General features: G+C 38.8%; 1 protein-coding gene and 1 long non-coding RNA gene across 3 annotated transcripts; one reads left to right on the top strand and one right to left on the bottom strand.

The window, feature by feature from the left end:
* Positions 1–10,963: 10,963 nt before the first annotated feature.
* LOC139797967 (uncharacterized) lies at positions 10,964–12,428 on the bottom strand. Its single transcript, XR_011726647.1, has 2 exons — positions 12,325–12,428; positions 10,964–12,142 (listed from the first exon to the last, which is right to left on the bottom strand). It is a non-coding gene; the product is annotated as an uncharacterized lncRNA (long non-coding RNA).
* Positions 12,429–12,593: 165 nt separating this feature from the next.
* CMAS (cytidine monophosphate N-acetylneuraminic acid synthetase) lies at positions 12,594–25,883 on the top strand. 2 transcript variants are annotated; one of them, XM_071733128.1, is made up of 8 exons: positions 12,594–12,836; positions 15,863–16,005; positions 16,242–16,397; positions 18,986–19,119; positions 20,374–20,468; positions 21,506–21,677; positions 23,229–23,379; positions 24,429–25,883. In XM_071733128.1, exons 1-8 carry the CDS (start codon positions 12,676–12,678, stop codon positions 24,650–24,652), a joined length of 1,236 nt encoding a protein of 411 aa, XP_071589229.1. In that variant the 5' UTR covers positions 12,594–12,675; the 3' UTR covers positions 24,653–25,883. The 2 variants fall into 2 exon arrangements, with proteins under 2 accessions (XP_071589229.1, XP_071589230.1); XM_071733129.1 differs by lacking the exon at positions 12,594–12,836 and adding an exon at positions 13,288–13,464.
* The last annotated feature ends 1,486 nt before the right edge of the window (positions 25,884–27,369 follow it).

The following is a 27,369-nucleotide window of genomic DNA, read 5'->3' as shown; positions in this document are numbered from 1 at the left end:
AAAACACCTTCTGAAGCCCATTGATAGGAGATACCTAAGGTACTTTTGTAATAGTTTGTCATGAGCCTGTGACAGCAGTCTGATAGCGTGGTTCACATAAGTAAAGAAAAAGTGAGATAAATCATCACAACACAGAATTGTTCATTTCCAAGACAGCAACAAGATAATACTATATGGTACAAAATGTCAGAAAATAAAACAGTGTTTGTGCTGAAAACAGCAGTTCCTGTAGAACAGTAGTTAAAAAATACCAGTCTAAAGTGTATAATTCTTCAAGGCAGACTCTTGGCAGACCATAAGATTTACTAATATAACTTCAGGGAGATTTACATCATATTTGCTGTTATAAAGCAAATGGCCTGAGAATTGTGAAACAGAATTAAACAGACTTTCATCAGTGTTCATTCTCTGTTTTACATCTTATCCCTGTATCAGTCACGGGCTTGATAGGGAGCACATCTCATTTCAAGTGGACCAACTTTGCATATGAAATGCCAGCACACTGAGGCAATCTGGACAGCATCAAACCAATACAATCAGGACTGCTCTAGCCAAATTTTCATTTTCTGAATTGGTATGTAAATTGACATGATCCAGCATTCAGCTATTTTGATTAACTAATTTATCCCTCCTCCCAGTTATCTCCAGAATAGGGAGATGAAGCTAATGTATGTGCATGAGTGTGTTAAGTAACATGTTGCTTGCCACTCCATCTGTGGCATCTGTAGATGCAGCATCATCCAGCAGATGTTTCGAAGCAAAGGGTGTTTTTTAACTAAAGTGAGACAAATTCTGTGATCCAGTTTGTAGCAACTAACTGCTAGGTGTGGCTTAGGGATGTCTGGGAGCAGTTGAATGCAATCAGTTTGAAATATAAGGCAACAATCCCTAGTGATTATATGGATAGGAATTACATGACTTGTTATGTCTGAATAGATGAAATTATCTCTTCAGAAGGTCAAACTCCCATTTCCCTCTTCAGAAAATCCTAAATGGAAACATGATTCATGAAATTGGAATGTAGTATGTCCCATACACATTTCATACATTGTGTTGTGTCCTGAGAAGCTGATGTGTATATGAGCTCTTTTATTTAGACTAAAAAACTCTTCAAACTCACACTTCATCTGGTGCTCTGGAAATATTCTGGTTTTGGAAAAAGTAGTATGGTATTCTGATTTATGTTGTTCCACAGAACAGAGAAAGAACCTAGGATAAAAAGTGAGTGGAAGAGAAAGGAGAGATGCTTTAGAGGATTTCTCCAGGGACATTTATGTCTTTGAGGAAAAATGCTGTTACACATCCTTTCTACCTCCCTTGAGCTGACCCTCTTGTAAGCCAAGGTTATTTCACTTGAACTCAGATTCATATGATGCTTAATCCTTAATACTTAGCCCAGGTAATTAGTGCTTAATTAAGCTGGTTCAGTACCAGCTTACAAGGAAACCCATGATTAGCAAAGTTGGTTAGAAATTTGCTTTAAGAATATTATTTCCTATTAAAAAAATTTTGAAATATTTTTGTAATATTTTTACTTTTTTCTTATTAAAAAAAGCCTGGTTTTTTCTTATTTTCATCTTATTTTATCTTATTTTTATTTTTTTTAATCTTATTTTTATCTTGTTATCTTTTTATCTCTGTTATTTCTTCTCTCCTTTTAGTAGCAAAGCACAGAGGAAGATGTTGGGAAACCTTTTTTTCTGGCATTTTGAGAGTCCTTAGTTATCTCATGTTTTTGAGATGAGAAAGATATGAAATCTTGCAAAGTCTTATGCATGGAGAATTTATCTTCCTGATTCCTATGACCTTTGTTTCAGCATTTTCAAGATGTTAACTTTAGGTATTTTAGGTATTTTGAAAATCTTAACCTTCTTAAGAACCAGCACTAACACTGTTAGATACATTCAAGAGATGCAGATTCCTGATACCACTGAGGGTAATATTTTCTGAGGAAATTTACAGAGCTAAAAATAGTGAGATACATGAACTGAAGTAAAAGAAGATTCCAAAGGTATGGGATGATGTAGTTACTTAATATACTAACACGTTTTATTATGTCTGGGGTAACAAAATAAAATGGGATCTGGATAAATAAAATTAACTGGAATACTATTTTATGATAGATAATTCTCCCACTACATTTACCACAGTTTCTGGACACACACTGAACAGTAGAAAACAATATTCTTGTTCAGGAAGCTTTCTCTCCTGTAAATACACATTTCAGCTCTCACTATGAAAATTTACAAAACTCGTAACAACGAGCAGAATAGTTCCCTATCAAAACTTTCTATGTATCAGGTATCACCAATAAATGTGTTCAATACAGAATCCATCATATTATGCAGATATTTACAACACTCCCTTGAAATCCTTTTGAAGCAAGTACTGAGGTTGCTGAAGTCTCAGAAGCTAAAACATTGTGTTCACTCAATAAATAAAATACAAATGCATTAACAATCTTAGATTTATACACTTTATCTTGCAGAGACAGAAAGTAATGAAGTCTCCCGAGGAAGACAAGTTTGCCCACTGCTATAATTTTAAAATATCATCCTTTTCATACATAGTTTGAAGCATTCAACACTGGTACTGAAACAAAGTATGGCAGTAGTTGGGCATCTTCCATCTGCATATGGAAAGATGTGTGAAGACACCAGTGTAGACAAAATGTTCTTGGTTTGAGCTAACAGAGTTTAACTTGGCTGGGGAAAATGGGAAGGCAGAGAGAAAGAAAATTTGCCTGCAATGATATTTACAGGAGTAATTTAGGCTGAAGACAAAAATGTTTGACAGAACAGTTGGATGCTTGTGGTCAGCATGGCCATGGTTAGCACCAGGAGGAGTTCTGGCTTCAGAACAATATCCACTTGCAGCTGTCTCTGCACTTTCTACCTGAGCATAAGTAATCCAGATGAAGAAAAACACTTATTTCCATGACAAAGATGTATTTTCAGGACCTTTTCACTGTTAGTAATGGAGATGTAATGCATTTCACACACTATAATAGGGAAGAGATTTAATTGGCATGATTCACTGGACAGGTCCTTGCAAGTGCTCTGTTGTCAATAGTTTCTAATGTTTTCCAGGAGTCTTTTCCTTAGAGACAAAGCACAGGAGTGTTGTCTAATGTCTGACTTCCCAGGAAAGCTTGTTCTTCCACTTGAACAGGGATCTTTGTTTCAAATCACGTAGAACAAACAACTGTGAGTCTCTGAAACTGTTTTAAGACATGACATATAACACATGCCATATGGCCTAAATAGTTGAAAGCAGACCACTGTGTTGTACTGAAGTGCAGAACATTTAGAAGACCAGCTCTGGACCATGCTTGGATTGTGGTTTGTAATCACAGAATTACAGGAATATGATTTGAGGTCACGTGGTAGAGCAGACTGAGGTTTTAGTCCCACATTACTAAAACTTCCTGAACTGGTTTCGGAGATTTTATTGAAAAATGACCAAAACTTGCAAAAGAAAGAGTAAAGGTATCATAAGACAGAAGACAATAAGATAACTAGATAATGTCTGTCTGTATAAAGTAGAGGTTTTTACATCCAACTCTTTTCCAAAACAAAGAAATGAAGGAGTTGGGTATGGGAGCCACCTAGTGCTCTTTTAATCACCTCTTGGCCGTAAAATCCACCTCAGCTACCTGTTTCCCCTTGGGAGGCTCTGCAATCAAAATTGCATGATTGAGTTTGATCACTACCAATCAGAGTTAAATCAATCAAAATTGCATGACCAAAGCCATTAAAAAAAAAACAATTCTATAAAATTATTTTATATTACAGATATTTCAAACCTTCTATGCCTTCATTAACATAGTAATTCTTTACTTCAAAATCAGCGTAGTAGTACTGTCAGGGAGGGTTAATGAAAAATAAAAATTTATCACAAATTTTCTATGGCTGTCTGTCTCTACAAATACATATTCAATTACTTGCTTTCTCAGTAGGAATCACAAGTGAAGCGTGGCTCTGAAATGGCCACTTGCTATCTCATTAGTTAGAGTGTGAGAATCATCTTCCAAAACTTTCCATTGCAGTGAAGAAGGAAGATCGTACGTGCAGACCTGAGCCCTGTCATACTCTCAGCAGCTGAGCTGAGCCAAGTGACCCTATGGAAATGGGACAGAAAATATCTCTGGGTCTGAGAAGACATTTAGCTAAACATGGGGGCACAAGAGCAACAAGAACTTTCTGACTCTACGGGCTGTTGCGCAAGCAGCGGGGAGTGGGAAGTAGATTTCCTAGCAGTGTGAATTGCAAAGGTGGTACAGGAGACCCTGCTCTCTGCCTGATCTTTTGTACAGTCTCCTGTGACTCACGTTCTCATAGAGAAATTATTAAGAGGAATATTTATCTGACCTCGCAAAATTATGTCCGGCTGTGCTTTCTGTCTGGGGCTTGTTCCGTGGGTCATCAGCCAGAGATGAGATTGGAAATAGGAACGGGTCCAAACAACAACTGTACTCATTTCCCATCCAGCTTGAGTCCTAGACAGAGGGAGGGTGTTTACACTGAAAGGAAGATGAGCAACAGGCGGGTGAAAGGGATTCATTTCACTTAAAGGGAAACTACCATCTGCTCTATACCTGCGAGTCTTGCCCGGTGAGGAATAGGACTTCCAATTCAACATAACTGTAGAAGAAGCAAGAAATACAGGAAACTGCAAGCATTAATTGCACAGTGGCATCTGCAGAAGCTGTTCCACATGCAATAATCATACATAACTGTCTGGAAATCTGTCTGCAGAAAAAATACGTGGTGATTTCACTGAGTTCTTTATGGATGCATTTCAACATCATGGTTGGACTAAGAAGGGTAATTTAAGCAGAGGTCTTATCACACCTCTGATGATGATTTTTTCAGTTTTTTGTTACTTGCTTCTGTACCACATGATGTTAATGCTGCTATGATAATGGCACTAGACAGCTCTGTTCCCACCAGCTGCCAAAATGGCATGCAAATACTACTTTGGGTTGCTAATTCTGAGTTACTTGCAGTTATACCAGGCTATGTTACAGAATCAGTTTCAGAAGAAATAGTGGATTATTATCAGTATGAATCTATGATTTAATCTACTGCTTTAGATTGAGGAAAATATTAATTGCTTTAGTCTAGATACAAATAAAGCAAGCTCTATTCTGATTAGGCCACAACTTTGAATTGTGGACTTCTACTTTACAACATGCAAACCCTTGCACTTGGGGGACCAAAACCAGTAGCAGCAACCAGGGATGTTCAGTGTCAGGCAAAAAGGATATACCCATTCCTGTGCTTCATGTGAAAGAATTTTTTAATGTGTAAAATAAACGTGCATTTTATAAATGTTTTTGACATGTATTGTGGGCAGACAGAAGAAGTATATTGAGGATGTTTATGAACTTAGACAGATAAACTGTTTAATGACTCAGTGCATAGATAAAATGAGTGAGCTAGCTGTGAAAGCTGTAGAGATTTGAGTGCTATGAACACAATCTGAACAGAAACATATGTGTGTGAAAGCAGCAGATGAGACTGCAGAACAGGGGGTGAAAGAATAGCTTGTACTGATAATGAAGAGCACCGTTCCCTTGATGCTTCCCAGAACCTTGTTCTCAGCCGTAAAATTGAGTAATGTAATGTTTAGGTCAAGCCCAAAAAGCCTGTACTGGAGCCCACGAGGCCCTCAAGATGACTTGTTAGCTGCCTCCTCACAACAAGAGGATGGCAACAAGTCTGCAGCATATGACATACACCATTTCTTCATCCCTTGGCCTGCTGGAAAAACAGATACCTCAAACAAACAAGAAAAAAAGTGCAAAACCAGCAATTTTGCTTAAGATTTATGGAGGACAAAGCAGAAGCCTGAAACAAAGGACTGCCCCATAACAAACATTGATTCCTAAAGTGTATAAAAGATGTCAAAAAAACAAGTTCGTTGTTGTCAATAAGGAACTCTAGAGAAATGAAGAATGAGACCGAGAATGTTTTTGCTACCTGTGTTGCACACAAATGACCCTTAGCAGGGAGACATCTGTAGGTGCTTGTAACTGGGACTGGGATTGTGAGTGAATGATGTATTTGAGGGAATGCTAGTGCATAATATCAGCTCACACAGAGATTTGTAAATAGATAAAATGCTCTCTTCCTCTAACATCTAATGCTAGGTTTTGTTATGATGAATTTTTATTTTTTTAAAAATTATATTTCCATGTCTCTCGATTCCTTCGACTCTTTTATCTCCTCTCTATTATAAGCTTCCCTGAGACTTGGGAATGACAGTGTGTTTGGGGATCTTCTGGGCTTTTTTGTTATCTTGTCTTCCTTGCAAGTTATAATTTTAATAAAATAAAAAGGGAGATGGGAGGGACTTAAGAGATCGTTTAGGTCACCCAGTGGTACCTAGAACACATCCTAACACTGTGTCAGTGTCAGCTGCCATCAAGGGAGATGTCACATCCTGCCTAAGCATCACTGGGATAATCACCCTTCCAGTTACTGTTTCTAACAGCTGGGTTGAGTATCCTGTGATGTTACTGAAGCTTTTAATTTTTTGTCCTAAGCACACTAACATGACAATGATTTTTTTTTCTGTTTTTCTTGCAGCAATCTTTTACTTGTATGATGATTACCATCAGGTCCCCTCTCAGTTTCTCTTCTTTTTGCTCAATTTCCCTCGACATTTCATCACCGTTTCAGCCTAAGAAGGAAAATCAGGAAAGATTTTTGATCCTTTGCTTTACCAGCTTGCAACAACTATCTTATATTTTTGGGGTTTAGCCAGCCTTTCATAGGCTAGGTGAAGGAGAGAAGCTGTAAGAACAATAGGCTAGAAAAAAATCACTTAGACATGAGTGTGATGGAGAGTTAGTCCAAAAAAATTCACACAATGCTGAACACTGAAATTTCCTGACACTGTACTACATACAGGTTGGTAATAGACTGCACAGGCTGCCCAGGGAGGTTGTGGCTGCCCCCTCCCTGGAAGTGTTGAAGGCCAGGATGGATGGGGCTTTGAGCAACCTGATCTAGGGGGATGTGCCCCTGTCCATGGCAGGAGGGTTGGATGTAGATGATCTTTAGGGCCCCTACCAACCATTCTATGAATAAAAACAGTGAAAAGGCACCAACTACAGGAAGAAAATAACATTCATGTCCTAAGTCCCTTAAAGTAGAAGAGAACTTCTGAGGAAGGCTTTACAGCAGATGATAACTAAGGCACACTGCAGAAGAAAATGTAACAAACAACAGTCGAGATAACAAAGATCTTTGCAAGTCTGATCTAAGGAAAAATGCCTGCTTGCTGGCTAAAAGCTTAGCCTTGTCCTTATAATCAGGACACACTAACCTAGCATCTAAAAAAATGGAGTACTGTGGGATGACTAGCACTGCTAAAACTCATTCTCCAGCTGCTGATGAGTCCCTTTGTGAGGGCAATTAGAAAAGCAAAGTGCCTTTAGCTGCTCTCTAAAGGTACCTTCTGAAGGATATGTGAATGATAAACTTAGTAACAGAAAGAACTGGAGGTACTCAGGCTTCAGTTTATTGCCTCATTTAGATGCCTGGGTTTCGGTAAGGTGGATCTTAGTCATGGTATCAAAAATGGAAATGTCTGCAACATTGGCTTGATTTACAAAGTTGTTTGGATTCTTTTACAGTAAACTTTAAATATAAATCAGTGTTCTTATTATAAGAATTAATAAGTATTTTATAGGCGGACAGGTAATGTCAACACCATTTGTCAAATACTGTAATAGTCTTGGTAATAACAATAAAGACTTCACTTCAGCAGTTTGAAATTACTCTTAGACATATTTCAGTTCTCTCTGATTTTTTTCATGTACATGAGATCACCAAAAGCATTACAATCCATCCAGCAGGCATTGAATGAAACACTGCATTTCACTACAACACAGCATAGTAGTTTGTTTGATTTCACTTCTACAGAAAGCTCAAGTAATTCACCAGGTCAAGCGTAAGGCCTCAGTAATCAGATTCCTTCCTGCCTGATTTTAAATCTCAGACCCTTGAACGCTTCCTTGGGCTTTTTTGTAAACATATGTTAAACTTTATTCACCTAATTCTCATGTTTGTCAGACTGTATTGGCCCAAGAATGCATGAAGCTTCCAGTAATAGGAATAGGTTTGCTAGAGTTTTGCAGGCCCATTCCTTGTTTCCTTTATACTGGTTTGACTCTGGCACAACTTCATGGATTTCACTGGAGCTATCCAGGGTTCAGGGTGAGGAAAGGAGACCTGGAGTCTGAATCTTCCTGTTGAGGTCTCCACTACATGTTTCCACTGAGTCTTTCCTATCTGTTTCTGTAGTAGTCACTAAGTTAGATATGTCCTAGAAAAAGACCCTGCAACTGGACCCACCTGCACTATTACTTATGGAACCCTACTAAAATAAGCTGAGTTGCCCAACATGAACAAAAAAATAAATATCCTACCCATGGTTAGGTCAACAGCAGTTTTACCATTGTTTTTTAAGTCATTTGGCTCCATCCAGTACACCACAAGGTTCTGTATATGAAGTTTTAGTCTGAGCTTCAGAGAATCACTAGTACATTCTTTTCCTGTCTTACAGCCTACAACGAGTGTTTAGACCAATATGAATGTGAAAGAAAAAGGGCTGAGGGGATCTCCAGAGTGGCAATTTTGAAAGCAGAGCCCAGCCACTATTACTAGTGGGGTTTCTTGTTCAGTCATGCCTGGTGCACATTAATACAGTTACACAGTGCATAAAGAGCCTTTCCCTAATAGTCTAAAGTTTCACAATGTGCTCCCTGTTAGTAGATGATAGTCCTTGAACAATGATCATAGTAGCACTTCAGCACAGTCCTTCTAAAAGCCTCCAGTTTTGTCCATTTGCTCTTACACACAGACTTGAATGAATGGACTTCTTTCTGGAGAAAAACTACAACGTGGCACTTTATAGCAACTGAACAGTGGCCAGAAAGAAAATTCACAGATTTTATCATCCCCAGTTGCGCCATATGGCATGGAACATATTTTTAAAATAGATTTATTCCCAGTACTTTTACCAATATACCAGTATTTCCTTGAAATGAACCGGTTTGGCTCTATTTGTAAGGGGACAATTGGCCATGATAGCACTAGGGGCAGGCAGACTGCACAGTCACAAGACCTCGACCACGGTATGTGGTGTGGGAATGTGTGCTGTACTAGCTAGCTGTGATGAGAGAGCTGAAACCTTTTCCTCCACACTGGGAAACCTATGCCTGCAGGCCACTTCGAGGTTACATAAAACAGGGCACATGTTCCAAAGAAGCGGGAAGCATTATATTCTTTGTTTTGTTCTCCACTGCTCTATTATTAGAATAGCAAATGTTCTTATCTCACTGAGTGCTGTTACCCACGCAGTCCCTTCAGGAGCAAGATGTCAGGACAGACAGGGAAGAAATGAGTCAGAATGTATTTAGGTGAGTAACATGTACCCAGACTAGCTGAGGGATGAATTTTATCCTTGGATAGTGGAAATCTCAGAGCTAGATATAGAGTTATTGAGACTAGAAAGCATAAAGTGCCCCCTACATTAAAAATGGGGGGAAAGGAAGAGCATGAGAACTATCTGCTATGGCTCCTTTAGCAAGAAGTGTGACACAGTAACAGTTTGCCTGCTTTGAGACTCAGTTCAGAAGGGCACGTTTCACCTAAACTAAAATATTGATATAGACACGTTTGAGCCATTAGTTGAACTCTTAATTCTGAGGAAAAAATGCTGGAATAAATAACCAACAAGTGTGGTTAAGCACATAAAAGAAATCAAAGCAAAGAATAGGTGTCAATAGGAACTTAACTAGAACAAGTCAAACCACTACAATTTCAACACACAAAACCAGCCCTGTGGCTAGAGAAAGAGGTTTAGATACCATGTATCTTAAGCTTAGTAAAAGTCTTGACAATGTCTCACATAAATAAAGAATGTAGTTTACATGAAAATAGTTTAAAGTGGGGAAGATCTGGTTGCTGTAGAAATAAACACATGGTACTGCATTTGGGCAGACAGAGCCACGGGCAAAGATAGAGGTTGGAAGTATCTGACTACAAAAAAGCTCTTGCAGAAACAAATTTTCGGTCATAGGAAACCACTGGCTAAATTATGTCAATAGTGTGTTAGAAAAGCTAAAATATACAGAGCTGTAAAAATATGAATACAGTTTTCAAGGTATGTGAAATAGTAACCCTTCTGCTTTGCTTACTTGCAATATTCTGTTTGAGTACTACATTATAATTACTATAAATTACTTTATAATCTGATCTTCTAGGTCCTTTCCAGCCATGATGTTTCTATGTTTCTGTAAGCAGTCTAGAGGAGAATAATGGTGATGATCAGAAGATCTGAATGAGGAGAAAAACTGAACTAATGGGCATGATCCTAGAAAGGAAAAGTTGAAGAGTTGAGATGATATTATCTTCAAATATGCACATGCCCGCTGAAGAAAGATAAGAAATAATCTGTTCTCTGGATCTGTTTTGGAAAAGACAGGATTTAATGGACTTCTGTTGCAGATAAGCAGATTCAGTAAAGATTAGGGAAGGCTAGGGATATGAATCTCTAGACTGCCTGGACAGGTTATGCAGTCAGTATTACTGACAGTCATTAGGACTGGTTTAGCTACATGTCTAAGGAGAAGGGCAAAGGTGTTTAAGGTATTTGCTTGTGGATCACTTCAGCCCTATGAGTGAAAGATTTGCTTTTGATGTGAAAAGAGAGAAAAAAATTAAACAGGCTTCAATTATGCAGACTTGTAAAAAAATTCTTACTAAATAAACTCCATCTAGAAGCTTTAGTATGTGTCCCAGATCTTCTACTGTAACTTCTTTTAGTTGTAAATGGAACTTAATACAGACTCAGCTGAGTCTGAGATATTCCTGGACTATGAGGAAGCACTGAACTGAATTGCATAGTTGAAATATTGCTATTGATAAATCATTCAATTTTCACAATGTTATAAACCAAAATGTAAGTATTTTTAATGCACTGGTGCTTAACAGGTAGGTATTTTTAATATTGAAGCTGAAAGATATTTAATACAGCACACAATTTCTCATTCTTCAGTTGTTAAAACCTTGTATATTTTCTTTGTAATATCATACGGTTTGTAGGTGCCATCGCTGGCTACTTTGAAGCAATTTCTGAGGAACTACACAAAAATCACACAATTCAGCCAGTCCATAAAGTTGACCTCAAAAGGCCTTGTATTTTTCTTCCCAACAAAAATGACCTTTGTTTGTAGCAGAAGTGAAGCCTGAAGCTGTTGTTTCTTCAGAAATTCAGCAGGCATTTGATATTCCTCCTTGTTACAGCTGTCTAAAAGGGTTGGTAGGTCGGATCCAGCAACCTAGGTGTGCCAGGTTAGAAAGTTAGCACTGGCAACACTTTTCTTTAGACTCTTTTGGAGATTCCTGCCTCTAGAGCAGAGTTGGTAGCTCTCAGCAACACCACTGAAAGACCGTGCAGTGAAGTCAGTCTTGTTCAGGCACTTATTTTGTTGAACTGGGTTTGTTGGGGACACAGCATTATTTTTCTTAAAAGCCTCACTACATCTGAGGTATACATCTGAGTATACCTGAGAGCGTTTCCTTTGGCAGTGGAAGATGAGGTCCTCCGCAACACATCACTAATAAACTAAGGACTTCAGGGGGCGGCATGTGATACATTTCCATTACGGACGGAGACCTCTCATCTCCAGGAGCGAGTCCATAAATGCTGCTCAGCGGCCTCTACTGCCCATTCTCCAAATTACACCAAAACCTAAATTCCTGTGCAGCCTCAGAGGGGTAGTGCGTTACTTTATTCATCACGTTTCTACAGCTAAATCGGACTTAATTTACCAGCTGGATTTAACACCGGGTTTTTTTTACGCTATAAAGCACTTTTTAGAAGGTGGAGAAGCGACCCGAGGAGCTGCGGGAGTGCTTCCCGTCTCTAGGAAGGTTGCGATGTGACCACTCTGCCCTCTGCCGGGATTCCCGAGGCGGGAAGGGCGAGACGCAAAAAGATGACACTGAAATCTGAAGATTTATCCTAGTGGAAAAATCGGTCGCGTGATGCGTGGGCCACTCGTGCTCGTTTTCCAGCTGCGAGGGCTTCCCGCTAGCAGAGATAATGCCCTCAAAACCTCGTCCTGTGTGGCGATAGGAAATGCAACCACATAGCATTTAGGGAGGGTTGGTTGTTGTTGTGGGGTTTCTTGTTTAACGTGCATAAAGTACTAAACAGAGGCACCCGGACACACCCGTGGCGCTAGGGACCCCTCCGTCCCGCCTGAAAAGCGTTTTCCTAAGGAGACACGGATCACACCCCTACCCCCAACCTCCCGGGATAGGGAGAGGATACGTCCTCTCTTCATAGACAAAAGAGAGGGCGCCTCACCCGGCCCCCCAAAACCTTGGTGTGCCAAAAGCGGGATCCCTACCCCTGGGCACCCCCTGCTTCTCTAGACCTCCCTTCTCCGCCACTCCACCTCCCCTCCTATCCCCACGCCCCCTTCCCCGCACGCAGGCGCAGCATGGCGGACGCCCCTCCCGGAGGGTCGGACTACATTTCCCAGCAACCACCTGGGGCAGCAAGGGGGCTGGGCTCCTGGCGGGGCGCGGCGGGCTGGAAGGGGAGCCGGGGAGGTGCGGGACACGGGGCAGTACAACGCAGCGGTGCGGGATGGAGGCGGGTGCGGGAGACTCTGGCGCCCACCTGGCCGCGCTGGTGCTGGCGCGGGGCGGCAGCAAGGGGATCCCGCTGAAGAACATCAAGCTGCTGGCGGGGGTGCCGCTCATCGGCTGGGTGCTGCGCGCCGCCAGCGACGCCGGCGTCTTCCAAAGGTGCGCATGCGCCCCGGTTCCGTTTCGCCTCCCCCCTAACCCCCATCCGGACCCTCGGTTTCCTTCTGACAAGCCCCGCAACCGGGGCCTGGGGCATCGCGGGTTCCAGGCCAGGACATGGGGTTGCTGAGGGGCCCCGATGGTGGGGGGGATGAGGAGCCACAGCGGGGTCCCGGGGCAGCCCTCTTTGGCGCCGGGTTCCCGGCTGAGCTGCTGGTGGCAGGGTTGGGGTTGTTTAGCCTGGAGAAGAGAAGATTCTGAGGAGACTTTGTAGCAACCTTGCAGTGCCTGGAGGAGGCCTGCAGGAAAGCTGGGGAGGGACTTTTTGCAAGGGCAAGTAGCGATAGTACAAGGGTAGATTTATGTTAGGTGGAAATTCTTTGCTGTGAGCAGGATGAGACACTGGAACAGGTTGCCCAGAGAAGTCGTGGATGTTCCATCCCTGGAAGTGTTCAGGGCCAGGTTGGATGTGGCTTTGAGCAACCTGGTCCAATGGGAGGCTGGAACGAGTTGATCTTTAAGGTTCCTTCCAACACAAAGCGTTCTATGGTTCTGGTGAGATGCTGGTCTCCCCCAGGGCATCTGTAACCTCCCTGGAGCTGCTGCTTCAGGTTCCTCAACGACGAAGGTTCATAGTAGGGGATCCTCACTGAAGACGAGGAGGTACTGAGGAGGTACTGGTAATGTAGCACCAAGTTTAGGATCCGGCAGGGTGGGGTGTGGCACAGGACGAGCAGGCTGCACACCACTGTGAATTCTGCTGTCCCTTCCTGGTGAGGGTCAGCTCTGAGGGAAACAGTCTTTTACCATACAGTAACTTGAAGTTACAGTTGTTCTGATTTGTGCTTGGGAGGCACTGTTTTACAAAGTTTGCCATTAAGCACTGGCATTTTTATTTGATGCATGAATGAAACTTCCAGACCATGGCTAATCTCCCCTGCGTCACTGACTCACAGGATAACTTTGATGAGTGGTCATCTGGTCTCACCAGCTGCATAAAGCTGGGTTGGTTTGAGTTGCTCATGACTGCATGCAGCAAAACTTGGGTGTCTCCATGGATGGAGACCCACAGTCTTTCTGGGTACCAGTCCCAGGGACTGGTAGCCCTTGTGGTGAAAATTTGTTTTGCGATATCTGAGCATCCCTTCTGTTTTGTGTGCGTGTCCTGTTACTGCAGGAAAAGTACCTACCAGCTACTTGAAGATGGCAGTAAAATCACACACTTGCCTTCTCTTCATAAGACTGAGTCAAGACGGGCTCTTTCTACCTCTCCTGATTTGCATGTGCTTCCAGGCCCAAGCTATTGTGCTGGCTCCCTGATGGGCTTGCTCCAGTTTGTCTTTCTTGTATCAGGCAGCCCACAGCTGGACACAGCATGCCAGAGGCAGTCTCATAAATGTTGAGTGTAAGGAAATAGTCATGTACCTATGTGACACAGAACAGAAGCTCAAGTTTGTGGCAAAGTGCACAAAGAAGCTTTGGTAGCAATATTTAAAGCTAGATAAAGCAAGTACGTTGTTGGTGTTGAGAATATGGACATTAGAAGTTTCTCTGCCAGGGCAAAAGTGAGAATTTTCTACACAAATATTGGTTAACTTAATTTAAATGATTGCAGTTTTAGGATGTACATGGGAGGAGGTAGTATAGTTGCAGGTTCTGAATGCAAGCCTGCTGCATGGTGTTCAGAGCAGGGATCTAATGTAGTCAAGTGTAGTCCAGATAGAATGAGAGCTGGAAGTAAACACAAGTCTTCTGTATCTCACAGCTGCTGTATCATTATCTGTTCTGGAGTATCCTTTTTACTGTAGAAAAGTAGAGGAAGAATCACTGACTTGGCTTTATTTTTAATGAAGAAGCAGTCAAAAACGGTTTCTGGTCTAAGACTAACAATAATTATTTGATGCAGGTGAATTCATATTGCTTAATGATTGTGGTGGATACTGTGGTTTGAGCCACTTCCTTGTTCTTTGTTCAACACCTGAATTAGTGCAACAGGAAGCCAGTTAGGGTTACGTAGCCTGACTCTGAGGCATAACAGGTGCATTAGTTGGAAGTGTGCAAGGTTTTCCTGTCCCCTTTGAAACCTGTGCTGACAGGGTACCTGTTACCCAACAAAACTCTGTGTATATTAAGCAGGTATGTATACTAACCAAGCTCAAGCAGTTTATAGAAAATTCCTCTTCTGTGTTTGCTCATCTGGGTGTGACTTGACATTGCTCTCGCTATCATACGTATTTTTATTCTGATGATCTCATGATGTCTTTGGATGGGAAAACTTAAAGTACCACTTGCAGTTGAGAATGCCAGTATTGCTGAGAGAAGAGGGGCTATTTTTCATAGTTGTTTTTATATCTCACACACTTTTTTGTCAAAATTATGGCAGCAGTGGCCTCACAGTGCCCAGCCAGTGTTAATCAGCACGTAATACTGTGGCTTGGCCCTTCCTTTTGTAAATGTTTGTTATCCCTGAGCAATCACAATCTTGCTTTACAAGTACTGAAGTTTTTTTTCTGTGAGAAAACATGTGATTATAACTTGAATAGCTCTTTCTCTAGGATTGAGTGGAGCAGAATAAGCTGATCTGCTGCCTATGTGGCAGTTTTACTTATTGTCAGCCTTGGTTCTGAATTTTCAAATGATTTTGAATGCCTCATTCAGCCTGTGCACAATTTAGTAATTTGCTAGCATGCCTAAAAAATTGTGGTGTGCTGACACTGGATTTTTTTTTTTTTTTTATAACCCCTCTAAATTTTATGTTGCTTAAGCTTCCTACTAATGCAGATCAAGCATCCTATAGTGTTAAACTGAAATGCAGCCCAGGCTTGAGTTTTGACAGTCTAATGAATATATATATTTTATCCCTATTGTTCAAAGTTCCTTGTTGGACTGACTAATTCAAATATAAGAATTCCTTTCATTGCAAGGTGTAGTATGTACATATTGTTCAGGTTAGATTATTATGGCAGACAAGTCAACAATGCTGGGATTTGTTCTTTGTATTTATTTCTGTCACTGTCTGCCAACAGTATATGGGTTTCTACAGACCATGATGAAATTGAGAAGGTTGCAAAGCAGTTTGGCGCTCAAGTTCATCGCAGAAGCCCTGAAGTATCTCAAGACTCCTCAACTTCTCTAGAAGCTATCAGAGAGTTTCTTAATCATCATCATGGTAAATCAGTAATGAAATATGCTGAGCTTTTATGCTGCAGCCCCAGAGAGATGATGCACTCAGTATTTAGCTTTAGAAGTAAGCCCACTTAATATATAGAAAAAAGAAAGTAAAGCTTTTAGTAAATAAAAGCTATAAAGATTCTTTTCTTGGTGGCATACACTCAGGTCACACTTTGCAGTTATGTGTATTAAAAATATTAATTGTTTCATAAGTATTTGTTTGTTTTTCTTTAGAGGTTGATATTGTAGGAAACATTCAAGCAACATCTCCATGTTTACATCCCAGTGACCTTATAAAAGTGGCAGATCTGATCCAGAAGGAGGGGTTTGATTCCGTGTTCTCTGTTGTGAGACGGCATCAATTTAGATGGAGCGAGGTAAAAAAAGGAGGTAATATTGGACTGTTTCTGGTTACAGTTATACTTAATTTTTTTTTCAAATGGTTTATTGTCACATCCATGGTATTTACATTAGGAAGTGATACCAGAGGCAGTGGCTGAGTTCTTGGGATGAGAGATGGCTTAGAAATTCCTTTTAATTAGTGTCCTTGATATTACTGATCATTGCTCAGCTTTTCTGTAATTGGTTTGTAGAAGTGATATGGTATTGAAAATAAAAAAATCTTAAAATTAAGCTTAAAATATAGCTCCCCAAAACTTAACATCTTAATTTCTGCTTGGCAGGCATTCGTGTGCATGTAGACATGACACTGAGGTGCTGTCTAACCTAGGAAAGTGTTTGTTTGTATGTGCAGTAGATAATACGTGAGAAATAACACAAGATAAAGTTTTAGTGAAAATGGCGTGTCCGCCTCTTAGTCTGGAAGTTTGGGGTTTGTTTCAGCCTGCTAATTTGGCAGTGGTTTATGTCAAATTGCAAATTGCCTTTGAGTCATGAGGGCTCAACTCATGGTAATTAGCTCACACGGAAGAATATGATTCTTCATCCCCCAGAAGATGTGCCTCCAAGCTACAGTTGCCAAGATGACTAAAACCCAAACTCTTTACTTACAAATTGTACCTTGTATCTGTAGAAGTACCTTTAGTCCTTGTACAAAGAACTCTTCCACACATTTATCTTGTTGTTTCTGTCATCAAAGCAGAAATGTTTGCTTCTTGTTTTCCAGATGGTTAGTGCAGATACTGACACATAGTTATTTTTATTTTTCAATAATGAATTTGTTACTCAGACAGTACAATTATTCTGCTGAGGTTAAAAAAATTGTCCAAAGCATTTTATGCGTTTACTATGCATCATGCTGTATAAGAATATGCAAAATAAATAAAGCTTAATGTTAAAGATGGAAAAAAGCCATAGGTCTTTGTTTAGAATAAGTAGGCAACATTTTGGTTTTCCTCATAAGAGGAGAAATAAGGTAGCATTTGTAAAGCATAAGAGGAATATAAATATTGTGGATGTTAAATATTGTGGATGTTCTGTGGGGTTCTGTGGATTGCACTTCAGGCAACAAAGAGAAAATCCATTTCATATCTTAAAGTATTGGAATGGACATCTGTGCAAGATTAAGTCTCATTTGGATGCACCATGTGGCTTTGCCACCTAGTCTCTATTAGTAGATTATTAAAAGAAAAAAGCTTTGAGGCCTACCTAAAAGAGCAAATAATTCTTCAGTATAAAATGATATCTAAAGTCTTTTAATGTGGTGAGAGATAAAGGAGCAAGGAACAGATTGTGCAGACTTGAATGTCCTAAGGGTAAAAGCAAATGGTCCTTCAGAAGTGTGGTGTTTCAGGTGACAGTGATTCTCAGGAGCATTGTACACTTTTCTGTTTGTTTTGTTTTGTTTCCATATGGCTTCAAAGTACTGATTATGTTAAAAGAATTTTATATCTTTTCCTGTCTATTTCTGTCATTCCTTATGCATCAAGGTTTATAATGTTGATGCACCCTGAATGAGAAAGGTGTCTCTTTGACTGAAAAGGTTTACTTCATTGAGCACAAAGCTCAAGTATATTTATGAAATGTAAGCTATATACTAAATATATGCTAATATGCTAATAATACTAATATTAATATTGGTATTAATGAATACTAATATTAATACTAATATTGATAATACTAATATACTAATATATACTAATATACTAAATATATACTATATACTAATATATACTAAAGCCTCAGAATGTTTTGGGTGTCTCAGAATGGTTACTAGATCATGAAACCTGGTGAATTTTAGCTGCTTTATGCATGTGAATTTGGGTGGTGTAAGGACAGAAGTCTCTGGTCCCTGAATCAGTTTCTGCCACATGCACTACTGGTGTTGATAATGATATGGGATTATGTTTCTTCATAGATACTTCTTTATTTGCTTGATTAAATCACTTATAAAAAGTTAATGTGTATCCTTAAATAGAATGTATTTGGAGTGAGTGCCAAGATATTTTCCCAGACATGAGTTTTTCTCATAGGCTCTTTTTTCACCTTCTAGATTTCAGGTTGGGCCTCTCGGCTCTCAGTTCATTCAGGGTATTCCTGGTTCTAGGTGTAGGTAACTGAATGGTTGGTTGTGTGGTTACTGTCACAGAGTTAAATCCCTTCCTTTCATGTACTAGGAAGTCGAGGATGGAAAGAGTACAGTTTTTCTTTCACCATGGCAAGGGCAATCTAGAGCAATGTGTCCCCCACTCCTTTTAGAAATCAGTTCTAGAGATTATGATTTCTCAGTTTGCTTTTTTTGTTTGTTTGGGGTTTTTTTAAGTTGGAATGAACGATTTTTTTTTTTTTTCTGTAAGAAATGCAGGACAGTCCTCTACTTTGTTATCCATAGTTCTAAGAAAGAACAAGCAGTTAGTTCAGTGATTTTCTACAAAGATAAGCAATGAGAGTCGGTGATGAAAGAAATTGGTGACTGAACTGTGTTCTTAATTTTTCAACAGAAAGGTATTTAAGGAAAGTTAAGTGACTCAGAACAAGAATTCTGAAAAACTTATTTTGGCATCTTTCTCTGTTAACAGAAAACAAAATGACAGAGCCCCAAAACCTAAATCCAGCAAAACGGTACCGGAGGCAAGATTGGCCTGGGGAGCTGTATGAAAATGGCTCATTTTATTTTGCCAGGAGACATTTGATTGAGAAAGGCTATTTGCAGGTTAGTGCCTCTTTTTTTTTTTTTTTTTTTTTTTCTCCATGCTCTTTAGGACAATGCATCTTTTACTTTTGTAATAGAGGGTTCTGAATTCAATAATGTATTTCTATTTGTGATGTAGTCAGTATAAAGTAATAGCACTTTCACCTCAAGACGTTTGCTTATTATGTGTAACTTAACAGGGCTAGCTGTAGCTAGGGCAGTTCCAGTAAAAGCAACCCCCACATCAGACAAATTTATCCAAATAATATTGAGCAGTATGTAGCTATAAGCCTAAAACAATACAATACTGAGTTTCACATCAGTTTGCCTGGATGTAAGTGCCAATCTTATAATGCATTTTAGTGTTACTGAGGGTGGTAAACTGACCTTCGTGCAGTGTCACAGGCTTCTCATATCATTTATAAACTTGCATTCTTGAATATTTAGTCTTATGCCAATTTTGTACTGTAACTTCAACAGTCGTTTTCCCTTTTATGATGTTTATGTATCAGTATAGTAATGTATTTACTACAATGCATTTACAAATGTATTTGCTTCAGTTTTCATTTTGTTTGTCTGCAAGTATAGGCTCTTAGTCTTCTCATGCAAGACAAATTCTCCATCTTGCAGATTATTTCCAGTATTTGTCAGCAGAACTGAAAAAACCCTCAGGGTAGATATTTTTTATTTCTGATGGAAATACCTTCCTACGTACATCAAGAATACCAGGTTTTTACCACTTTTCTAGGTCCCTCACTAATGTGGAGATGCTAGCTAAGGTTGAATGGACCCATGCAGTGCCAGCTAGTGCTGTCTTCTTAGCATTGATCTGCATAGTTGTGTTGAACTGTACATTTGATGAAGGTTGGGCTATTAATGCTATGAGGGCTGATCAGGGCTTTTAGTTTATTTAATTACATTGAGGTGTGACAGATATTGTTCCATTTGAAATGAAGCCTTTGCATAGATAGCAAACAAAAAAATAAGCATACTCTCAGTAAGTTAATGCCAAAGGTATTACTATTTTAGTGAATTAAAAGACCCAATGAAATCTATGTGATGAAATTACTACAATGCCTGTAGAAGGTGTTTCAAATGCTTGGTTCTCTGTCAGCAGCAAAACATCACTAATGATGGTTCACTTATATTTAAGGTACTGTGACCACTGTGGAATCAGATACTTGGCCATTAGTTCCATTACATGGTATTAAATTGTACAGGTTTGTATTTGTGTTAACCCAAGCAGAAAGTTTTAATGTATTCTGTTTTATTTAGGGTGGTAAAATGGCCTACTATGAAATGCGTGCAGAGCACAGTGTGGACATTGATATTGACATTGATTGGCCTATTGCAGAGCAGAGAGTATTGAGGTAAAAGCACTTTTTATTCCTTTATTTCTTTGGTATCACTTATTGTTACCAAGCATGATTGTGTGAATTCATAATAAATGTAATAAAAGCAATCCAGATCAATGATATTTGGACAACTGTATTTCTGTCCTTCATTTTTTCCTGTACCTGAACTAATCTGAATTACCTTTACTCTGTTAGTTCAGGCTTTTTTAGAAGTTCAGCTTGGGGAAAAGTGTAAGCAATTTCTTAGCATAATTAAAGGGGGACAGTACTTAAAGGAGGGCTACAAAGAAGATGGAGACTCCCTGTTTGCAAGGACTCACATGGACAAGACAAGGGGCAATGGGCACAAGTTGCTCCTGGAGAGATTCAGATTGAACATGAAGATTTCTCACTATGAGGACAGTCAGACATTGGAATGGTCTCCTGGGGAAAGTGAGAGATTCCCCGACTTTGGAAAGTTTTAAGTCTCAGCTTGGCAGGGTGCTGAGGCGTCTCACATAAACAATAATATGAGAAGGGTTGGATCAGATGATCCTTGAGGTCCCTACCAGCCTGACATTCTATGATTTTCTTATTCTGGGATTTCTAATATCTGCCCTTCCCAGTTGAGTTGCCCTGGGGTCCCATGGTCTGGATATTTACTGATGCACGTGACTAAGACCATTCCTGTAGAAAACACAAGCTGATTACATCTTGCCATCTGCCTTTTCTTTGCTGCTGCTCTGCACCCCTCTAAGGAAAGAAATAATGGCTGGGAAGGGAAGATGTTTTCTGTGCCTTTTTCATCGATTACTCCAATTTGGTTTTGTCCTAGATAGATTCCAGAGAGCTTAATTGCTCATACTATTTTTTTTAAAGGGATAGCATGTCTTTTGGATCATTCTGTTTTTTCCTTTGAAGAGGGAGAATATAATTGAAGAGTGGTGATAAGAAGTGATATAAAAAATTTCAAAGCTGATTGTGGTCTCAGAACATCACAATTGTATTTGAAATATTTTGTTTTGGAGTGTGCAAAAACTTCTGTCCTAAAAAAAAATAACTTCTTTGTCTAGCTTTGGATATTTTGGCAAAGAACCACTAAAAGAAGTGAAGCTTTTGGTTTGCAATGTTGATGGGTGCCTGACAAATGGTCGCATTTATGTGACAGAAGATCAGAAGGAAATGGTCTCCTACGATTATAGAGATGTTGTTGGTATAGATCTACTGAAGAAAAGAGGAATACAGGTAAGTGTTGTTCTTGAGTGTGAGGGTCTTGATCATGTCTGATGTAAGCTAAACATTAAAAGATTATAATACTGCAGCATATATGTTGAAGTTTCTTCAGAGTACTTGGGATCAAGCAGCATAATATATTGTTTCAGGATTGGAACAAATGTTCTTGGATCCCTCAGAAGAAAATAGAAGTGTTTTGAGTCTTATTCACAGTAGCTATAGCATCTCTCTTTTTGTCCTTGAAGAGTATGGGAATAAATTTTTATCATGGGTTCTTTTTTGTTTGGTTAGTTTGGTTTGTTTTTTCTAGCACCAATCATGTTGTTCTGTGTAGTCTAGACACTGATTAATTAGAAGTCAGCTTAACCAAGTGCGGATGTGCTGTTACCTCTTGGCTATAGAAGAGGAAGAAATACCCAGGAAAATTAATTGGTTCATCCTAGATTATCCATGATTGTTCAAAGAGGGGAAATGAAACCCCTAAAGTTTTTGTTGGCATAGTGGTTTTAATAATAAATTGTGTGCTTTGAAGTCCTAAGAATTCAGTGTAAATGAAAAACTGAAACAACACAGATTGTAGCATGGCTCCTTCCATTATTATTATTGTTGTTGTTGTTGTTGTTATTACTGCTAATAACTTCTGCTGATCTGAATATTTTCTTGCATGGAGTAGATGATTTTTCACAATTCTGTTTCATTTCTCTGAGATAAAAGGGGGACAAAACTTGTAATCATTGTTTTGTTTCCTGTGGGAGCCGATTTCTCTACTACCTGCAACTTGGAATTTTTCATTTCAAACCTCCTGGTGTTTGTGCTGCAGTTTATGCATTTCTAGTGTATGTTGCTGAAATACTCTTGCTTTGTGCACCAGTCCTGTTCATTCTGTACTTAAAATCAGTGCTAAATATTTGTTAGTATTTAAAAGCAATTTGGGAAGATAAGCATGTCCATATCTTGGACAGAAAACTAGAAGGGGTTGTGTGTGAGATTATTTTCTAAAAATCCTACTTCAGTAATCTGGTTTTAGCCTACCTTGTACATCCTTTCTGAAATTTAAAATGAACTTTCAGAGATAAATGTGCTGTTCCACTTCAGTCTGTTTAGTGTTCTGTTGATGCTCTGAAATCTTACTATAATATTATGTTACTAGGTACAGAAGTCTCATAAAATATTTGATAATATTCTACTTCTGCAAATATTCAGAAATCTTCTTGGGAATTATCTTATTCTCTACTGTGGCTGAATTAGATGATATTGCATTGGATAGTCAGCATGCCACTGTACTGGAATATCCAGCAATTTTTTAGTTTTTATTTTTCTATGTTACGTTTTAAAAGACATGTATATTTCTTTTTTTCTTAAGCACAGGGCAGACTACAGAATGGAGCTAATCACTTCTGCTCTTAGTGATAGTTTTGATTAAAGAAATCAGTTATTCAATGCTTTGCTAATACCTGAATGAGCTTCTGTGTGCACAACTTCTACTGTTGTTTTTTTTAATCAATTTACATGTCTTATTGCTTTGTGTGTAGAGTTTACTCTATCTTGACTTTATTTTGATAGGTTCGACTCATCTCTGAAAGAGATTGTTCAAAAACACTGTCAGCCATGAAGCTTGGATGTTTAGCAAAAGTTAGTGCAACAAATAAGTTGAAAGTCCTGGAGGACTGGCAAAAAGACATGGGTTTGAGCAGGAAAGAAGTTGCTTACTTAGGTCAGTTCTTTTTCTTGGTAGTAAAGTTTCATATAGTGTACACATATACAAACTTCATAGTGCTGCTTCAAAACACTTCACTCTTTTTTAATGGACTAAACTTAATGGGACTGAGAAGCAAATTAGAGCACACAATCACCAAAAGCAGATACGTATTTTAAGGCTCCTATTAGGGTACAATCTAAATATTAAAGGCATTGATGAATCAGTGTCTTACTGTTTTTATAATGAGATTTAGGAAAGCTTTTTATATTACAGAAGCATACAGTTACAGCTTAGAATTTTAAACTGATTCTAGTTCAGTTGAGATGGATATTGTATAGATTATATTCACAGAATCATTTTGGTTGGAAAAGACCTTTAAGATCATCACATCCAACCAGCATTGCCTAATCCACTACAAACCATGTTCCTAAGCTCCACATCTACACATCTCTTAAATACATCCAGGGATGGTGACTCAGTCACTTCCCTAGCAGCCTTTTCCAGTGCCTGACAACATTTTCAGTGAAGAATTTTTTTCCTAGTGCCCAACCTAAATCTCCCATGGTGCAATCTAAGGTGATTCCTTCTTGTTCTATTGCTTGTTACCTGGGAGAAGAGGCTGACCTCTATCTCACCACGACCTCCTTCTCAGGTAGCTGGAGAGTGATAATGTCTTCCCTCAGCCTCCTTATGAAATGAAAACAAGAAATAGGCAGAGTTTGTACTGAAAACCATATGATTCTGTACAAAACTGCATTTCAATAACAGCTTAAAATGAGTCATCCCGCAAATGCTTATTTAGATGCTTAAATAATTTTACTACTCTTAAAAGTACCATTCTCTTGCCTGCAGATTGTGTAAAGTGTGATCAGCACTTACACATATTGGTAAGATTTTCCAAGAACTGACTCAGCTGTGCCATGTGCTGGTGAGCTGCTGAGATGAAAATTGTGGCAAGAATACAAGTTTAAACAAATAGATTAATGAACACACAGAAAAATACTGAGTTTTCTCAGTTTTTCCTCTCTGTGATCGTTTGCCTTGTCTGTCATCTTTCTCAATAGGAAATGAAGAGTCTGATGTGGAGTGCCTGAAGAAAGCTGGCATGAGTGGTGTGCCTGCTGATGCTTGTGCCCTTGCTCAGAAGGCTGCTGGCTACATCTGTAAAAGCAGTGGTGGCTGTGGAGCTGTCCGGGAGTTTGCAGAACATATATTCTTGTTGTTAGAAAAAGTGAACTCTGCAAGAAAGCAAATGGAAGAAGTGAGTGCAGCAGGAAAGGAAGCATGAGGGAAATGAGAACAGTGGGAGGGGAAATAAGGAACTAATGACAGAACAGTGACACAGCAGGTCAATCCTGCTTCTTCATCTCTTCCTCTCTCAGTAAGTCTGTATCCCAAAAGAAGGCTTATCTTTCAAGTTCCACATTGCAGTAGAGTTAAAAAGATGTTGCCCTGTATTTTAAGGTCCCTCTTTAAGTGCTGATACTCATGATTGTATGCTGATAATCATGATCATACTCATGATTATTTTAAAAGCCATTTTAAGTGCAATGGAAGGAATGCTACAAAAGGTAGCGTCCTGTAAGTATCTTAATCATTACACCTGTCATGATGTGTCTTTATTTCATAATCTAAATATATTCAGGGATCGGTGATTTTGCATGACTTGAGGATTTCATTTCAGACTTTAAAAACAAAATGTAATTGGTTTTAATTTTGTTTACATTTCTATATAGATGCCAATATGATGTTGTAGTTGTCTGCGGGCTCTTTACAGGATTTGTCCCTAGTAAGGGTGATTTTAGCATATGCTGTAGAGGTTAGGTGTAAAATTACTACCAAACTTCTTTCTATATTTTTAAAAGACAGCTCAGTTACTGCAAAACAAGTTAATATTAGTTAAGAAATGCACTTAAGCATGTGTTCAATTTTAAGATCATAAATAATTTAATGGCATTTGGGACTGTGCCTCTTATCTTTGAATCTGTTAATGTTGGGTTTTATTGGAGAGCTGAAATTACCATACCCAAATGCCTTGCCAACTTTGAGTCCAATTTCCCATTCAGTTTGAGGTCTTTCCTTAGCAGAAACTTGTTTTCTTTCTATGAAGACTTTATTACATCACTAATGAGTAAAGAAGGAAGCTAATTCTTTTAAAAGTTCTAGTTTCTCATATGGGAAAGTAACTGCTGTTAAAAAAAAACCAAAACATCAAAACCAAAACACAACCAAAATGTAGCTGTTGATTGTGGGTTTATGTAAAATAAATATTCAGACTATTTTTAGCATGTTAATTTAAAGTTGGCATGTATGTATGTATGCTTATATTTATGAAAAATAAGGTTCTTACCATGTCTTGATTTAAAGAACTCAGTATCAGTAAAAATGTCTAGAAATGACAATAAAAATATGCATCAGTTTTCAACCCTAGTATTTATCAAGGAGTTAAGGTTTGCTTTGGTTTCTGATAAAAGAATAAAAATTACCTGTGGTATACAGGCAATTATTACTGACATAAATAGTAGTGGTTTGTGATATTGTTTTTTGCAAAGTAGACACTCCCAGTATACTACCACCTGGTACTGCCCTCTGTTGGTTAATAACATGTTTACTTCCTCTTTTCAAGGCAAAAAAAAAAAACTTGATTTTTTTTTTTTTTTACCCCCTATCTGCAGTAGCAAGATTGAGAGGTGAATAGCTCATTGTACTTATCAACCTAAGTTATCATATATTTTATTTTAGTGAAGTTTTAGCATTCTGCACTGGATAAACCCCATGGACTTTAATAACAGGAGAACCACATTTTGGACAGAAATACGGACTTTGGTATAGCTAGAAGAATTATTTTTGTTGTATAGACTATGTGGTAAAGCTTTCTAAGTCCAGACTGGATGAGCAACTCAGGTTTGATAATGTCATAGAATTGGCCAACTTTTTAGTTACTTCACGTTGTCATCATCAAGTAACTTGCTGACTTTGGTTTTGAGAACAGTTTTCTGTGAGAAGATAGCTTTAAACAAAATGACTGGTGAACTTGATTCTCATTCCTTTTATGTTAGAGAAAACAAAAATATAGTTAATGTGATTTTATGAAACTGTAAAAAGTAAACTAAATAATTTATCAGGTTTTATTAAATATAGCTGATTACCTGACATTTGAAATAAACAAGTTTTTTGTTGGTGGTGGTGGGTTTTTTTTTTTTAGTGGAGTGGTTATGGGGTGATTTATGATGAATTTATATGCTGTAAATCATGTGTGTCCAAGTTCATGTGCCACACGAAAGGATTATACCTGATGCAGGTGAACAAATTAATTACATGCACACACAGTCAGTTAATCAAAGTCTTCATCTTGGTCTAGTCTTACAGGCAAATCTTGAATTTTTTGTTTGTGGTTAGTCTGTTACTTGCCTGTGTTCCATGTTTTCCAGTAGCTGGTTTCACAGCCATGTGTGCTTTGGGCCTGTGTTTGTGTAAAGCAGGATTTATATCTCTGTTTTCTGATATGTCAAAGCCAGCCCAGTATTTAGTATTAAAGGATGATCTTGTAAGTAGAACAGAACATATTGAGAATTATATGGCAGAATGTTCTTGGGGAGAAATCCCATTTTGGTTAGGCCCTGAGCTGGTTTTGGATGTTTGGCTCTTGCCTGGAGAATTGAGGAGGCAAAAGGATAGAGTAACATTACATTTGTTGTTACATTTGCTAACTTTGGCAGGAGGTGTAGGGGATAGCCCTTCACCTACTTCTGACTCTATTAATTAATTTTTCTCTGAGCATTGTCCTATTTAATATGTTTCCCTACCCTTCTGTGCCATTTTTTTGTAGCGTGATTCAACATGTTCTGACCTTAGTTAATTTCAAATCAATATTGATCTTATAAAACTCAGTCTTTTGAGGTCAGATTTTATAATTCTTGGTGTTTTCACATTTTTAATACTTTTAAACCTTGAGCATGAATTAGTTAACTAGCTTTTCCAGAGCCCACGTGGTAAAGTTTTTAA

This window comes from Heliangelus exortis, chromosome 1 (assembly GCF_036169615.1).
Source record: "Heliangelus exortis chromosome 1, bHelExo1.hap1, whole genome shotgun sequence".
Taxonomy (NCBI): Eukaryota; Metazoa; Chordata; class Aves; order Apodiformes; family Trochilidae; genus Heliangelus; species Heliangelus exortis.
Note: the sequence above shows the minus strand (reverse complement) of the source record. Positions and strands in the feature narration are given on the sequence as shown.

Bases quoted from the DNA above. Each gene is read 5' to 3' on its own strand.
- CMAS (XM_071733128.1), top strand. From the start codon at position 12,676: ATGGAGGCGGGTGCGGGAGACTCTGGCGCCCACCTGGCCGCGCTGGTG. The intron at 21,678-23,228 runs GTAAGTGTTGTT...TTATTTTGATAG, and splicing joins TGAAGAAAAGAGGAATACAG to GTTCGACTCATCTCTGAAAG. The intron at 23,380-24,428 runs GTCAGTTCTTTT...CTTTCTCAATAG, and splicing joins GAAAGAAGTTGCTTACTTAG to GAAATGAAGAGTCTGATGTG.